This window comes from Marmota marmota, unplaced genomic scaffold (assembly GCF_001458135.2).
Source record: "Marmota marmota marmota unplaced genomic scaffold, marMar, whole genome shotgun sequence".
NCBI lineage: Eukaryota > Metazoa > Chordata > Mammalia > Rodentia > Sciuridae > Marmota > Marmota marmota.
The window spans coordinates 1,662,612-1,680,306 of NW_026000103.1; the positions used below are offsets into that span (position 1 = coordinate 1,662,612).

The 17,695-nt window shown below is 42.3% G+C and overlaps 1 protein-coding gene across 3 annotated transcripts in view; it reads left to right on the plus strand.

The window, feature by feature from the left end:
• Positions 1 to 17,695, plus strand: part of Slc24a2 (solute carrier family 24 member 2) — a 224,211-nt gene that overhangs the window by 179,950 nt on the left and 26,566 nt on the right. For all 3 annotated transcript variants that reach the window (XM_048783896.1, XM_048783895.1, XM_048783897.1), the window contains 2 exons: positions 1,503 to 1,601; positions 4,899 to 5,017. In XM_048783896.1, the coding sequence (XP_048639853.1) occupies positions 1,503 to 1,601; positions 4,899 to 5,017 (218 nt within the window). The remainder of the gene's footprint in view (positions 1 to 1,502; positions 1,602 to 4,898; positions 5,018 to 17,695) is intronic.

The window sequence follows — 17,695 nt, forward strand, 5'->3', positions numbered from 1 at the left end:
GTTTACCTGGGAGATTAAATAGAAACAACCAAATTCAAACCTCCTTCCAGGTTGTTGACCTCAGGCTGACCTTCAGCATCCCTCAAAGATGGATGCCATGCCCCCCTCCCCATCCTTCCTTCTCGTCCCTTCTGCAGCCCACACAGAAGACTGACCTGCATTTTTTTGTGTATGATATTTCCCTTGATGCTGCCTTTGAGAATACACCTTGGGCTGCACATTCTTTGCCTAGAGATTACCTAGATGTAACAAGGTGTCTAAGGTCATGGCTAATGGAGCTGTGAGCAGAACGGCCTTAGCCCCTGCCACATTCACCAGTGGAGCTTACAGGTTCTGTTACTCCCAACCAGTCATACATGTCACCACTATGTCACCACATGCCATGATTTCCATCCATGGGAGGGGCAGGTGGATGCCAACCTGCCGTGTCCCATTCCAGAAGAGCCTCTCCAGGAGGAACATTTTAGTTTGGTTTGATTCTAACTAGAAAAGTGGAATGGGAAGCCCTGTTAACATGCTGCTAGGAAACACAGCCAACAAAAACTGCCCGATGGGAGAATTACAAGGGTCATGGCATTTTGAAGAACTCATCAGATCTGAATGATCAGTTGGTTTAAAATGAAAATATTTGCACCTTGGGTGCTCCCAAGGAAGAAAATCAAAGATGAAAGAAGACCAGAGAAACGTGCTGTCTCCCCAATCTACATTTTTGCATGCTTATTTTCTGTGCTTGTTGCATGCCTTTACCCATTGTGTCATAATGAAGAAATGACGTGTTCCACTTGTGGCACAGCTGTTTTAAATGATTGCTTTGGGAAGGGTATTGTTCCAGCACCTTTCCTAAAGTATCTCAGCACCAGCATTACTTGCCATGCTCAGTTGATCATTCGTTGCTCTAGATCCCCAAATGGAACCAAGTGCCTTTTTAGAGCTTTAACTATAGCGAACTTGGCTGATCTGGAAAGCTCATGGATGCCCATTCCTAACTCATTTAGAAACTGTGATGTTAATTATGATAAAAGCTTAAAAGTCAAAGTCAATACAAAGGACTCCTGGGCTTGGCATTTCTTCCCAATCCATTGTCAACAGCCAATCTGGGATGGGCATTTAATTCCAGAGAAATGTCTGTGCCTCCAGAGCAGCTCTGTTTCTTTTGACCTGCTTTTGGATCTCAGCAGCAGGGAGAGTTTCAGTGATGCTTGATGCTTTGGATTATTTGTGAGCAACTGGGGAGGGGAGGGAAGAGGTCCAAGTCACGAACTTTTCATCTATGCTCCAGCAGCTTGAGGTTCTCAAACAGATTACCAGGCTAACGACCCCACACAGGTAAGAAATCACAGGTCCTGCAGGTTTTAGGGCATTAGGTTGGACAGGATGGTGTGGTCACTGCTACAGAGCAGCAGAACTGAAGAAGCCACATGCTTTTCCATGGCTCCTCCTTTGCCACCAGACTCGATCTTCCTCTCACTCTGTCTCCTTCCCACCACTCTCTCTTGCTTCAGGGAGGTTCAGAGAAAAGGCCTCAATTCTCCACAAGATTGCCAAGAAGAAATGCCAAGTGGATGAGAACGAGAGGCAGAATGGGGCTGCCAATCACGTGGGTGAGTGCACGGAGACCCCATCTCATGCCTTTCCTGGGAGCTGAGAGGCAGGGCCCAGCAAGGGCACCGCTCACTCAGTGCTGATACAGAACCCTGTAGGTCAGCCCTGACCTGGGTCTCTCTTCCCTACATGGATCCAAGGAAGAAAAGGACACAGATTTTCACCAATAACTCTAGGGGAAGTCCAAGGAGAGTAAAATGATTCTAGCCAACTCCCAGTCAGGCACGACCCTTCAGGAGTAGATAATGGCTTCATTTCAGGGATTCCACATAAAGGACACACACACACACACACACATATACACATATACACACATGTCATCTAATGTTTAACCAAAGGTAAGGGTACCCCTTCTGAAATAGCAACCAGATTTAATACCTAGGACATTGCTTTCAGCACATTCACTAAATTACCAATTGGCCACTCCCTGCATGGCCTAGTACCTTTGGGTCAAGGCTGCCTCTTCTTTCTCAAAAATTCAGTAGTACCAGCCCAGGTCTCTTTTGGCTGACTTTTCCAGAACTCCTGTGTGACCAGATTGTGACATTCAGGCATCTTATTTTAACTTGGAACATGATGTTCCTCCTCTCCTGTCTGTAACTATAATACAGTTCTCTAATTCTAAATTCAAACTAAATTTAACCTAATCTGGATCTATGCTATAAACGAAGCTATTGCCCAAGTAACTAAAATTATCTGCAGACAAAATTCAACAGTGTTGCACTCAAAATACATGACACTCTGTAGAAGAGTCTCTGCCTCTCCTGTTATCCTGACTTGTAGCTCAGAGAAATTTTTGGCCAAGAAACAGTCAAGATTCGATTGGGTATGAAAAGAAAAACTGAACAAAAATCAGCGAAAATATTAACAATGGTGATATCTTGAAGTCAGCACCAAGAACTGTGTGTTTTGTCTGCTTCTTTATGCTTCTGTGAACTTGGACACATTTTCTTCAGAATAAGCATGTTTCGCCTTTGTATTATAAAAATGTAAAACCATACCACAAAAATCTATTGTCCAGGTTAAGTTTGGCTTGTGATATTTAGGTTCAATTATACAATCTATTTTCTCTTCTCCACTTGATTTCTCTTTTGTGGAATGAAGTTGTCTGTAGTAAGATTTAAATGCCTGGGCTCCAGCTCTGCCTTCCTCCTATTGAACGATGACCTATGATAAGGTGGGACACAGAACTCCAAGGAGCCTTGCAAGTCGATTAGTCTGTGAATAACTTTGTAACTACAAAATAGAAGTGTGTCTAAAATCCAAGCTTTCAAAGTTAAGTCCAAGATTTATTTTTATCTTTTCCTTGGTGACAAAAACCTCAGCCTGCCGTGCGAAAGTACTTCCTAAGCTAAAATGTGCATCCTCGAGTTAGGTGTTAGGCCTGGTGGGTGGTTTCGTGTCTATCCTTGGATGCTCTTATTCCCTTTGGGTACCCAGAATCCTGTGTCGCTAGGAGCAAGCTTGGCAGATCCTGAGGGTTATCATTCCAGCCAGTACACTCTCCCAAATAGGGTTTTAATACTCTCCAAGGTACTTAGTAATCAAACATATCAAGATAAACTGGCAGAGCCCCACAAAACATCAACTCCTAATCACTGTCACTATTAAAAACATGGACAGATAAAGTAAAAATGAGTTTCTGTGGTTTTCCATATTTAAATCAATTTATATCTCTGTATGCCACAACTAAATGCACTTCCTGTGATTTCCGATATCAGGCAGCTTCAAGCACAACAATGTTTATATACCTTTCAAATTGTTTTCTTCTGTATGAATATCAGAAACCTTTAGTTCTTCTGAAGTTACTAGAAATAAAAACATTCTGATACTCCGTGAGCAACTTGATCCTGCTTATATCTGACACTGATGAGCCTTTGGAAGGTTCCAGCAGCCCTAATAGTGCACCATACAGCCTCATTCTCTCCTGAAGCCCGGGGCCTGACCCCACACAGCATGTCATTCCAATAGAAACCTTTTTATTTCCTTCCCACTGAAGTCCCACGTGACCCCAGCGGTGCCTGAACACTGATCACCTGGAGGTGCTCCTCTTAGCCCTAGAGAAAAAAATCTAGTAAAAGGCAGGCACTGTAACAGGGCTCACTATCTTTGTCTCTGCTTGCTTGTCCTGTACCAGGCACTATGCTAAGTGCTTTATATGCATTTTCTTATTTAATCTTTATTGAAGTGCCCTGTAGTCATGGTGGGGGTAGCAGTAGTGGTAATAATAATTGTAGTACTATTAACATTGCCTCAATTTCAAAGAGGTTGAGTCACTTACATAAGATGTAGAGTGAGATAAAGAACACAGGCCTGTCTGTGTCAGCGTCACAGAGTCCCAGTGTTCAATCATAGTCACTTCTCAACTCTCGGAAGAAAATTTGTCTTTGCACTTGCTGATCCAGGGCTCCACTTTAGCCAACCACTGCCTCATTCAGGACTTGGGCCTCTCTTGCTTGCCTGGTTCCTCTTTGCCTGGCCTGCAATGGGATGCCCTGGTGAGAAAAGTTCTCAGTAGCATTCCCCAGGCTCATGAGAAGGGCCAGCTTGCCAAGCCTGTCTTCCCAGTGAACGCTGAGGCACTGGCAGAGTTTCTACTCACAAGCCTGAGAGAAGTAGCTGAAGGGAATAGGCCCTGGAGATGCAGCAGTTGAAGAGCTCACTTCACAGGTAAGGTTGTCGAAACCCCAAGAAGGAGGACACTTGCCTAAGACAACACCTTATAGTGGCAGAATGCCCAGGTTCCAATACCCTCTGCAGAGTACAGTGTGCAAGACCCCAGGATGAGAAAACACTGAGGGACAAGGTCCAGAGGGTGAACAGCAGTGCGTAGGTTGGGTGTGGCTTTGGGTTTTGAGTATCTACATTTGTGTTTTGAATGGCTAGTTTGCCTCTGTTGGAGAAGGACATGCCGTGGGACCTGAGGGCTGGGACATGGCTCAGTGGTGCAGCACTTGTCTAGCATGTGCGTGGGCCTGGGTTCCATCCCCAGCACCATAGAAAAAGGAAAGGAAAGATAGTTCCACGGGGCTGAGGGGCACACGAGCTGATATCATGCCAGTGCAAGCCAGAGCCCTGTCAAAGGGCAGGAGGGCAGTATGCTAGAAGGCACAGGAAGGATGGTAAAGGCCCTTTGCCATTGGGCCAACACCAGCCCCAGGCCTCAGACACCACCATCTATCTTCTCTCTGGCCCAGCATTTTAGGTTGCACTTTTTTAATGTGACTCTTTACCGCCATTGATTCCATTGTTTTCTTTGTGTGTGTGTGTGTGTGTGTGTTTAAATTATGTCACAGAAAAAATCGAACTCCCAAATAGCACGAGCACAGAAGTTGAAATGACACCTTCCAGCGATGCTTCGGAACCTGTACAAAATGGAAATCTCTCCCACAGCGTTGAAGCTGCAGAAGCCCAGGTAAGGCCTTTTTCCATTGCTCTTCTGGGCTTCGGCTCTTACTGATGTCGGGGCCTAGCAGCACAAGCCCTAAGTTCTCTTGGAGGCCCCAGCTCCTAGTTGGGTGGACACCAGGTAGGGCCTGATTCATCCTGGTGTGTATGTCCCACTCCAGGGATCCACAGGTATCCAGCCCTACATGTGTGGAATGAATACATATATTCTCTAGGTCACTGTTTCTCAAGTTGGAAGACGTACATATCTGAAAGTCCTGCAGATGAAAATGCAGATCTTAATGTTTGAGAGTTTGACAGCTACTACCATATAATCCTTTTTCTTTGTCTTTAAGGTCAGAGTAAATATCAGAGAAACCATAGTCATTGTGCTTCATTAAGTGAACCCCTTTGGGTTTCCCTGTCCCTATATGTGAAATGAATACACTCTGACCCAATCCAATGTTCAATGGCATAACCAATTGGTATGTTCTTCCCATAAGAGCAATACCTAATGTTTATCAAGCACTTACTATAGGCTGCTGATTTGATATAAGCACTTTGTGTACATTATCCCCTTTACACTTCACAGCTGAAAGTGTGGACATTGTGTCTTGGTTTTACTAGTTAATGAAACTGTCACTTGGTGAGATGAAGTAATTAGTTGGGGTCACCTAGTTTGCAGGCAGTGAGCTGAGATCTGATCTCAGGAGCATCTAAATGCAACACTGCCTCTGAACCACAGTTGCACCAAAAATAGGCAGAATCAGAGTGGCACTTGTTAGATTTCTATACTGCCCAGTAAAGTCAATGCTGCTGTCCTAGGACCATGCTTTGAGTAGCATTAGCCTAACATTTGAAACCCACTCTCTTGACATAATTTTCCCAAGGAGTGGAAAAGTTGCTCACAAATAGAGCCAGATCACTGCCAAAATATTCCAACACTGTCTTCTCCTTTATGTTGGGAAGTGCTCTGCTATAGAAGGAGTCCATACTTCTGAGGAAAAATCATGTTGATTATTGTCTACTATTCTCATTCCCTGATAGGATTTGTGAGAAAAATTTCTTCCTTTAAAGGAAAGAACAAAGAGACCACTGCTCCTTCTGCCCTTGTCTCCCCTGCCTTCTAGTCACCTGGCCCTCCTGCCCAGAGCCCCTGTAGTCCCTCCGCATTAGCCCAAGAGCTGGCAGAGCAGCTTATGTCCACATGGATAAGCAGCATGTGGCAGCAGGAGGCAGGCCCCAAGGACATCTGGCTGCCCTTGGGGCTGGCACAGTCACAGGTGTGCAGAGGGCAGCCTCGTCACCATGCCTCTCCATCTGGCTGGCAGAGGGACATCTGTGCCCCTACAAGAGAGGACCTTGCTGCATGGGGAGGGAGAGAGTCTCAGTTGACTCCTCCCTGAGCAGAGCTAGGCCCCCAGGTCCCAGTGCAGGGACACAGGGCAGGTCTGTGCAACATGCTGGTGCCCTCAGACCTCTAGAGCAAACAGAACTTCAAAGAGCCATCCCACCATGGCTGGCTGCAAGAGGGCTTGGTGGTGAATTCCAAATCTGCCAGGGGTAACTTACAAACCTCATTGAGCTCTATTTTCCTCATCGAGGTTACTATAAGGGCTAAATGAGATCATGTGAGAGAGCACTTAGCCCAGGGATAGATGCTAAGTAGTACCATATGTGTTGATGCTTGCCATTTAAACCCCATTCAAGGTGGCCCTTACCTGAAGGAGTTTGTTGTAGCTATTGAAAAGGTTTTGTAGATATGCATGATGTTTGATATTCAAGATATATATAAATCAACCAGTAAGTATTTGTGATCAGTAACTATTTACAGCCGGGTGGGATCCTGAAGATCTGTACAAAGTGCTCTCAGAGCTAACAAAGAAGAAATTGACCCTAGCTCAGGAAGGTATAAAAACTCCATTCACCTGATCAGAAAATTCTGTTTGTTTATCTGAATCAGTCAACGTACTGGGCAGTGGGGTGTCCCTATGTCCTAGCGGAAACAGGACTGTAAAGGTAAACCAGTATGATTACAGATGCTGTAATCTGTAATGCTGTACAGTGGACTGTGGAAAAAACAAAGTGGTGGGGGATGGGGAGCCATCCCTGGTGGGCAGGGGAGGCCTCTCTGAGGACAGGGCATCCAAACTGAGACTGCACCTCAGGAAGGAGCTATCCAGAAGAGCAGTACCCTCAAGGGTAGAAATGGATATGGCTAGTTTAAGGAACAGAAAAATTCATGCAGCTGGAGAGGTTGGAAGAAAGGGAGGGAGGAGATGGGGAGTGATGACGTCAGAGAACAGTCAGGCAGAGCTAGCAGACTCTGGGGACCAGAATAGGGGAGCTGTGATGGGCTCACACAGTGCAGTGGCAGCCTCAGATGTTTTATAAGAAATTTGCTGTCTTAGAATGGTCAAGAAGGAGCCAGGCCAGAAAACAAACGCGTACAGGGAGGCAAGGTAAAAACCTGGCAAGGTGAGAACCTGGCCCGTAGCCTGTCTTTGTATGACCCATGAGTGGGTTTTATGTTTTTTAAAATGTCTTTTTAAGAAGGAAAGCAACAGCAGCATATGTGACAGAGACCATATGGAACTCAAAGCCTGAAATATTTACTGTCTGGCCCTTTATAGAAAAAGCTGTCCATTCCTAATATAGACCATCTGCAGTCTTTAAAGAAAGAGAGGGAAAAAATGAAGAAATGGGGAAACTCTTCATATACTGATTTGGAATGATCTTCAATACATGTTGTTAAGTGAAAAGGGCAACAAGCCAAATTGTATTGTAGACTATAGGAGAGTATATACTATGTTTGCATACCGTAAAAAAGGAGGGAACTAGCATATAGGCATTTGCTTGGGGTGCTATTGAAAAAACTAATCATGCAATACCTTCAGAGCAGGGACCTGTGCCACAGGGAACTTAAGTGAGAGGCTTCTCAATATATGCCCTCTGTGGCTTTGAATTTTGAACCAGATAACTGTGTTGCCTTCTCCAAAAGAGTAACGACAATAAAAAAATAATAATAATGAGTTAAAATAAAACAATTAATCATTGGAGCAGAGACTCTGGAGACACACCATTTGAGTTCAAATACTAGTTCTTCTCCTGACCAGCTGTATGACTTTGCACAAGTTACCTAATCTCTCAGTTCTCTATTTTTTCTCTGTGAAATAGACATAACAGCATCTATGGTAGCACTCTTGTGAGAATCAATTGCTCCTAGAACAGTTCTTCATACATAGTAAGCACGGTGTAGGTGTTTTCTATTATTAGCGGTACTTAGGAAAATCTTTTTTAAATGGCTATTAAGTAGCCCAGAGGACAGGGCTTTAGACGAAGTATTGGTGGTAGAGTGAGTGGCGAGGGCAGATTTGAGAGCTATTTCTGAGTCAGAATTGAGAAGATCTGGTAATAAATTGGTCACAGTAGTCGACAAGAAAAGAAAGCTTTAGACAATGCTGAGGTTTCAAGGCAGAGACTGTGTGGTGGGCTGAATTAGGGCCAGGACTCCCGAGTTGGAAAAAAGATGTGCATCAGAAACATTCAGGCCACCTGAAGCACAGCGCCACAGAAGTGATTCAGTGCCTATGTGTTCTGTTAGTTTTATTTATTTCCAAGTTGTATTTTTATCGAGCTACATGATGAATGAGGTGTGTATCTCGACTCTATTAATGGAAATGATGAGTCCCATACACCACAAGCTCATTGCTGGTATTCTCCTGAGAGTTTATCCCAACTCGTTAATTAACCTAGTGTTTTAAAACCCTATTTACAAGTGAACTCATTTCACATTGACGCCTCATCTCTGAAAGGTTTTTCTAGTACAGACTTTACATGGGCAATGAAGAGCGTTTTAAGAATATTCTCTCACAGAGGACCAAGCCCCCGTGCAGGAGGGAGGTTCCTCCATTTATATATTCTGTGGAACTAAAAAACAGTTTGACTTTTTAAACGTGCTAATTATCTTCTCCCAAACTGTAGGCATAATGTGTTGACTCCGGCACAGAGAAATTACCAACCTTCCCAAATTTTCAAAGTTGAGAACTTAGCCAGGTTTGAAAAGACACTTCAAAGAAATATGCTCTCCCCCCAGAACCCAGCATTTTCTTACATTTTAATTTTGCCTATCTAGACAACAGACAGGTGATGGCTCTTGGCCCACATATGCCATGGGGCGGTCTCCCGGGCCACATCAGGATCCCCACTGCTGCGACACTTCAAAGCCCTTCAGATACCGCTCACAATGAGGTGTGGGAGGGAAGTGCCTTGCGAAGTTCTTCGTTTCTGAATTCTGAAGAGCTTACTTTTTAAAATTGTGTCCTACATTTTCATGCATCATGAGAAAGCTTTTTATGTGTTGCTGCTTTTATTTCATTTCACCTCTAAGCTCTCTCTCTCTCCTTAGAAAAATCAAAATTGTCCCTGCTGGTTAAGAGTTGCCCAAGATGCACTAGTGGGCAAACAGATTTATATAAGAAATCACTTTCCTGGATAGATGGGTGGACGGATGGCAGGCAGGTGGATAGAGAAAGAGACAAAGGTAGAGGATGTGTAAAATGCAAGCTTTGTTGTTGCTGTTATTTTCTCACTTTACATTTCAAATATCACCTGCAGTGTTAAGCCCTTGTTCCTTCTGTTGGGACACAGCTCTGATTTATTTCTCCCTAGTGTTGTCTTTTCCTAAACTCAGTAGTGTTTTAAGATCTGCTTTCATGAAGCCTCATTGATGCTGATAAAAATGTTCAGGCATAGCTGGTGTGGTGGCACACCTGTGATCCCAATGACTGGGGAGGCTGAGGCAGTGCAGAGGAAGGAGGAATTGCAAATTCAAAGCCAGCCTCTGCAATATAGCGAGACCCGGTCTCAAAATAAAAAAATAAAAAGAACTGGGGATGTGGCTCAGTGGTTAAGAACTTTGGGTTAAATCTTCAGTACCAAAAAAAAAAGTAAACTACGAGACTCTCGAATTTCTGCTGTTAATGATATCATTTGTCATTGTGCTTTCTGCAAATTCTGAAGAATGTCTATTTATCATTCACATAAGATACATTAAGGGCTGACTACTTATTAAAAAGGAAAAAAAAAAACTTCATTACCACCCTGGAAAAAAATATTAACATTAATGCCACTATTTCTTAGAGCATTCTAATCTGACTGATAATAAGAGGATAAAAATGATTTGGGGATTGTTTTTATAATTATCCAGTTAGCTTTTATGTTAACAAATATTTTATGAATTGTATCAGCAAGATTTACAAAGCCCATGAAAACTACACAAAAACCAATTTACAATAGCAATTTAGGAAGAAACCCCAGAATCATTTAGGCCAAATACAAAGTGAAGGAAAGTAATTGCCTTCTGCCAGACTCTCCGGGCGCCATTTTGCATTATTATGAAATGCTTTCTTGGCTTCTTGGAGAGCTTAGGCTCAGGCAGTTTCATCACTCACAGAAAAATATTTTGAAGGCTTGGTTTCAGTTCAAAGCCTTGTACAAGAAGATTAAGTTGTTTTCAGGTTGCCATTGCTCAGTGAGACCTCATTTTGTATTTAATGTGCTAAATTCTTGATACTAGAATTTTTCTATCTATATGTAAAACAAACCATATGATGGTATTATAAGGGGAGTGAGTTATTTCCTACCATCAGACAGGCAAAAATTCGTCACTTAAAAAAAAAAATCTGTTCTCTACTTAAATGTTAGCTCTGTTGATTCAGGGTATCCACACAGAAGGCAAGACAAATGTCTCAGATGGAGCTCCCTTCCAAAAAGAGATGTTTTTTGACTTATCTCTTTTTGACTTATTTTGTGGATTAGAGATAGGAACATAGAAGATGAGAATGCAGAGAATGAAGGATGTTGATAGAAAACTTTGAATGTAAAGACACTGAGAAACTAAGAACAAAAATAGATTTTCCTACATCACAAAGCAAGGCTTAAAATTCATTAAAAATGAATCATACAAAGTAGACACAATTATTTATCTCAAAGTCATATTTATACTCAAAAATGAGATTTTTTTAAAAAGGGTCAATATCTATATGGTTATTGTATTAGTCTGTTCAGACCACCATAACAAAATACCATGGACTGAATAATTTAAACAACAGAAACTTGTTCCCTCACAGTTCTGGGGTTATAAGTTCAAGATCAAGTTCTAGCAGACTTGGTCTCTTCCTGCTGCAGATAACCACCTTCCTACTATGTCTTCTCATGGCTGGGAGGAGGGGAGGAGATACAGAAGCAAAGAGGAAGAGAGAGAGAGAGAGAGAGAGAGAGAGAGAGAGAGAGAGAGTGAGAGAGAACAAGCACTCCATCTCTTCTTAAAGGAAACTAACCCTTTGGGTTCAGTACTTCATTTAACCTTAATTACTTCCTTAGACATTCCATCTCGAAACACACCATCCTGGGTGGGAGAGCTTCAAACATAACTCTCAGTCTTTTGTTAGTAAGGACTCAAATCTTAGCATTAAATAACTGAAGTTTTCCAAATATGGCTCCCTGGTTTTTCATCATCTGATCAGACAGTTTTTCTTCTTCAGGACTCTCCTGTTTTCACTGTCTTTCCACAGTGGAAACGCAAATGAAGCTTTATCCTAGACTTGTGGTCTTTAGAAAAACCATCCCAGAACTCTGAATTTGCTTTAAAAGGGACTCATAGCACACCTGGTCTGGCAAGTTCAAGAACAAATTTTGTCCCAAAAATTCATTTTCTACATCTCACTTAAGAGATTTTAAATTCAGGTCTTCAGCCTATGTGACCAGAATGATCCATGACCCAGTAGTGAATATGTTTATGAGTCAGTTTTTTTTCAGTAATATGATTTCAAGCATAATGTTCCATTTCTGAACATTTCGTTGAATATAATGAATGACATAAGGCCATTTGTACATTTACCCCATTAATTGGCCAATACATATAGGGGGAAAAATAGAGATGAGAACAACTTACTGTCCCTGAGCCAGCCAGTATTCTAGGATGGGAGTTTGCAGGCATTTCCTTTGTTCCAAAGCATGCTGTGTTTGAAGCTTACAAAATGGAGGGGAGTCTATGAAATGTTTCCTAGAAGGCAACTTTTACTTGCCAGATAGTTGTTGACTTAACTGTTGATTTAAGTTGTTGTTAAGTATGACTGAGCATTTTTTGGTAATTTTACCTTTGAGAATCCCAACTCTACTATTGTTTTTAGTTCTGCCCAAAACACAGATTCAAGGTGTCACAATATTATGAGTCTTACCATCTGCTTAGAAGCTTTGTTTCTGATAGAAAGTCTACTGAAAGCCTACCTACTAGAATAAAATAGTATTTTCTCCTTGGGGCTGTGGAATTTTCCTTTTCATCTTACTTACAAAGGCCTTCAATTTATTCATGTTACCTACGAGGAAAAGAAATTAGATTGTGGATATCAGTACAGTCAAAAATGCTCAATAAATATCGGATGAGTGGACAAATAGAGGAAGAAAATCATTGCGGTTTCCGTGTTTATGTCAAATAATTGAATTATAGAATTTTATTGCTGGAAATGTCATTACAGTTTACCTAGTCAGATTTTTTTCTCATAGATGTCTTTAAAGAAATTGTTTTCCTGAATATTTGTCCTTAATAATAATAACCAATTTTGTTTGAGTTTTTACTATGTGTCAAATCCTATTCTAAGTATCTTCTGTAAATTATCTCTTTTAACTGTATAACAACAGTGTTACAGAAGAACACTCTGGAACAGGATTCATATTTAAGACAACCTTGTGTCTGACTTCCTATCTACTAGGAAACCATATGAAAAGTGGGTCATCTTTGCTGATCCCTTATCCAACTGTCCCTTCATTAGATAAGGCATTGTCAAGATTTCTTCTCTCCCTAGGAGCCTCTCTTCCCACCCTCTGTACAGGCACATAAGCCTTTGGACCAGTTCCCACAGAAACCTAATTGAAGAAATGAAATGTGCTTTGTCAGAGGATTTTTAATGTTTCCATAATGAAAGAGAGGAGGGAAGGGAAAGGAGAAGCAGATACCCCATGTTTAAAGAAGATGTTTTATTAAGCACATTCTTCCCATGAGGCTTTATTGGCCTTCAAGCACTGAACTCTGGAGTCTGAAAATAACCACCCTTCTCCTATTTCAGCTCTTGCTCAAGTTTTCCCCAGGAAAGTTTATTATTGTAAAGGCCTTAATCCATCTTCTACAATGGCCACAAGATATCCATTTTAGAAGTAGCCAGTACAGAATTATCCACAGTTATGGGAATCCAGGGTCACATCGAACAATGAAATGCACATAAAATCTCAAGCCCTCACTCCAGCCATTAGTGTGCTTCGTTGCCAACTCCTCCTGCAGCAACCTGGACGAAAGCTCTGCATTTTTGTCTTGGGCACAAATGTAAAAGAATCAGTCTTTCTTCTTAACCTATATTTGAAAGCCTGCTATTCCCTGGTGTCTTATCAGCCACACCTGTATTACATTTTTAAATGTGCACCTCAGAGATATCACTCAAAGAGCTGCAGGAAGAAAGAGGGCATCATCACAGCTCCTCCTATCCATAACCCCAAATCTACCCTTTGTGTCACTTCAATGCTGCTGTGGATCCTACATGATGCTGAGGAAATGGAATAAATGCAATGTTCATGTGTTTCCTAACAGGTTTTTATAGAAATGTGGGCCCCCAAAACCACCAGAAATTAGTTTTAGGTTCAAAAAAAAATGTCAATTCATTGCTTAGTGTTTACTCTAACTAACTTTAAAAAAAAAAAATAGGTCAAGTTTATTGCAAAATAAACCTGGGAAGCCTGGTATAATTGAGCATAAAGCACATGCATACCGATTTTTTAGGGCTAAGGAAAAGAATCAGTTTGGAATAAGAAAGAAATGGGAGTTTGGAGCCACACAGGTCTGGCCTGGCACTGTGACCTTCTTCCCACATCCTTCTTCCCACGGTCTTCATCCATCAAATGGGATCTGCAATCTCAATGAGCCAGGGTCCTTCCTGTCCATGGGGTACAGAAAAGTCAAAAACTTCAATTCTGATCCAAATCAAACCCCAGTCAGGCTGGGCTCAGCAGGTCCAAGTGATCTCTGAGGCTGTGCCCTGTGAACAGGGAATGATATATGATCACCCATCCTAAAATTGAATCTGGAACATGGCCTGTTTTCAGACATTTCCTGAATTTTCATTTGAATTATCTGATAGAAAGATCACATTAAAGTGGGCTCACCCTCCCACTGGAATCTTAAGGAGACAAAAAAAACGAGAAATGGAGTTGCTTCCTAGAAGTAGTTTTCTGGCTTTAGAGGCAAACTCTGAACTAATGAATCCAGTCCAGACCCCTCCACTGGAGACCTGAGGCCTATTCTGGGGCAAGCCATCCACACCAGAGCATGAGATGCACAGGTAAAGAAGGTGGATAATAGATGCTCATGATCCTAGGCCACCCAGGCCCCTCCTGTTCACTAGACAAATACAAATAAAACAAATTTATCGCTCTAGAGACCTCACAGAAGATTCTGACTGACACCAAGAACTATTCCATCTTCTGTAGGTGTTCTGATGCCACACCTCCAGACTTCAACCTTTAGGACTAACAAAATGTTTATTAGATCACTAAATAGTTTTATTATTTACTTAAGTCTGCCACACCACAACAATTCAAGGCTGCATGTAAAGCAACATCTGATGAAAAAGGGGAAAGTGAATAGTTTTGAGAAAATACAGCAAAGGATGAAGACGAAAGAAAAATTGGGAAACTGGAGTAAAGGGGCACAGATTCCAATACTATGACTGTTGAGGGGGTTGCACATTTGTTCTGAACTCCCCAGTGGACAAAGCAAAGAAAGAATAGACTCAGTTGCCTAATGAACAGTATCTCTAAGATTTTTTAATGCTTCTCAAATGAAGCATGACTTTTCCTCATGCTGAGAAATGAGAGACTTTTCCCTTGAATCCTCACAAAAAGAATACTGGATCAGTTAGGATAAGGTTCCAATGTGACCTTATCCTAACCCTCAAAATGACAGGGGCTTAAATAAATAGTTTACTGTCTCTCTGAAGTCAATTTTCAGGACTATGGCTTTTTTTTAACCAGGAATTGAACCCCCAGGGGTGCTTAACCACTGAGCCAGCCCTTTTTAGTCTTCATTTTGAAACAGAGTCTTACTAAGTAGCTTAGGACCTCACTAAGTTGCTGAGGCTGGCTTTGAACTTGTGATCCTCTTGCCTCCACCTCATGGTCCAAGATGGTTGCTCATTCACTGGCCAAAATGTCCCCATTCCAGCTAACAAAAAGGAGGAAGTAAGGACAGAACTGATCCTTTAAAGGAAGTTATGGAGGATACTGATTACATCCATTGGCCAGAACTTAATCACATATCCACAGCTTCACCTGGGAAGGCTGAGAAGCAAAGTCTGTCTTCAGGGCCTCAGTAGAGGTGGACTTTCTGCTTACCAAGCAGAAGGGCAGTAGATTTGATTGCTCATGGCAGCCATAACAGAATACCACAGACTAAATAGTTTCAACAACACAGTTTCATTTTCTCACAATCAGGAGGCTGGAAGTCCAAGGTCAAGTTGCTGGGAGGACATGTTTCCTCTGAAGCTCTCTTCTTGGCTTGCAGATGCTGGTTTTCTTGCTGTGCCCTCCTCTTCATGTGGCCTTTCCTCATGTATACATACCCCAGATGTCTCTGTGTGTCCTAATCTCCTCTTCTTATAAAGACATCTGGTCTACAGCCTCATTTAAATTTAGCCACCTCTTAAGACCTTATCTTCAAATACAGTTCTGAGGTACTGGAGGTTAGGGTTTCAACACATGAATTTGAATGGGGGACACAATTCAATTCATAGCAGACAGAAATAAATATTGGAGAACAATCCAAAGTATACTGCCTCATTTCCTGCCAGCAACCCTGTACTTATCAGTAATAAATTCTTGGGGGTTATATTTTTTTTTATCCCCCTTCTAAAAGCAAGACTCCTAGAATTTGGCACACTGCTTTGCACCTAAATTCGTTTAGTGAAAGCTGACAGGTGATGTCAATAACTGCCCAAGAAACCACAGCCTGAGCAGAAATAGAATTCCTGACTCTCTACTACCTGCTCTTCCCATCATGCTATAAGACCTGACAACAGCACAACACCCACCACGTGGGAATAAAAGGCCATGTGGTTTCATCTCAGATTTTCCATATCAGAGGTTACAAGGCCCTATAGCCGTCATCACTGGCTCTGATTTTGCATAATTCTAGAGCTTCTGCAGAGATCCCAGCAGATATCAAACTATTTTAATCCCTTATATCAAAAGTCACTTGAATTTCTTCTGGATTGCAGTGGTATCCCTCTCCAGTTTGCTTTGTTTTGTTTTGGGGGACACTCTGCCAAAGCTAAAGGAAGTAAGACTGGGTCATCACAAGGTCAAAGCCCACAGGCTAGAACTCTGGGAAAAGCCAGAAAATCACTGCTGAAACCTCAGTGGACTCCTCCACCAAGGGCTGAGACCAAGACCATGCTGGCATCGCAGGCTGGGCAAAGCAAAACAGGCCCCAAACTTAGTGTTTTTCTTCTACTTCTCCAGCCAGCTTGCAAGCTGTCACCCATGGAGCCAGAGTGAGGTTTCATTTGGCAAGAAGATGAAGACAATGTCTCCTAAAGGGTGCTCACAGCCTTGCTCCAGGGACACCTCCTCAGTCCACCATGGGATTTTAGGCGTCTGCACCTCCCTGAAGCAGGTCTTGGTCCCCAAGAGGCTCACAGAAAGCTGTTTGCATGGCCTGAGGCACAGTCTCTTCTAGTTCATTTCTGCCCTAGCGATAGCCACCTCAAATGCAGTTTTTGGAAACCGTACAATATAGCTAATTGTTTGCATTGGACAGTAGTGTGTTTAGAGCTTATGCATGTAAACAGACAATTATTTTCTACTATTTGCTAGTGGCACTGCCTGCCTGGTGACTTTGGCAGATGGAGAAAGAAGCTAATCCGTAGGTTATAAGCAGAAGGGTTATTGATGAAATGTCACCATCTGTTGGTGTCATTAAAATGATATGAGTCATAAAGAGTTGCTTTTGTATTTTCTCAAAAAAAAAAAAAAGGTTAGCCTGGAGTTTAAAGAGAAGTTGCTAGATTGTGGATGGCAGTGGGGACAGGATGGGGAGAGGGAGGCCACCCAGGAAGGGGGAGGAGCTTGATGAACTCATCAGATCAGCTTGATGGGTCTTTAGGGCAGCCAATCCTCTGCTGGAGTAAAACCAGACAGGGCACTTATTAGGAAGGATGCATACCTGTATTTTCCCATGCTCATTTCTGGGGCATCTACCAGGGAAAAGGGGAAGGTCATTTATTTGGGTTAAGCCAGAAAGATCATATCTACATGGGACCAGTTAAAACCCACTGGTCTCCTATCCTAAACCCTCACTAGTCCTGTGACACCCAGATTATTCTTGTAGCAAGCTGATGCCTTGAAGGATTTCACCTACCTGCTACATCTCCTCAGAGAGAATGGAGATTACAAGGAATAGGGTCAAGAGCCAGCACCCCAAAAATTCCATCAGGGATGGGAAGTCCTTGAATGGAGTAAAGACAACAGTGAATGGACCAGTAGTGAATTGCATTAGCAAAAGGATAGAGGGTCTGAAGTGTGTTAATGAGGATCAGGTGACCAAAATGCACACTGTTCCAATTCAACTTGTTTACCTAATCCCCATAACACTTTCACATTT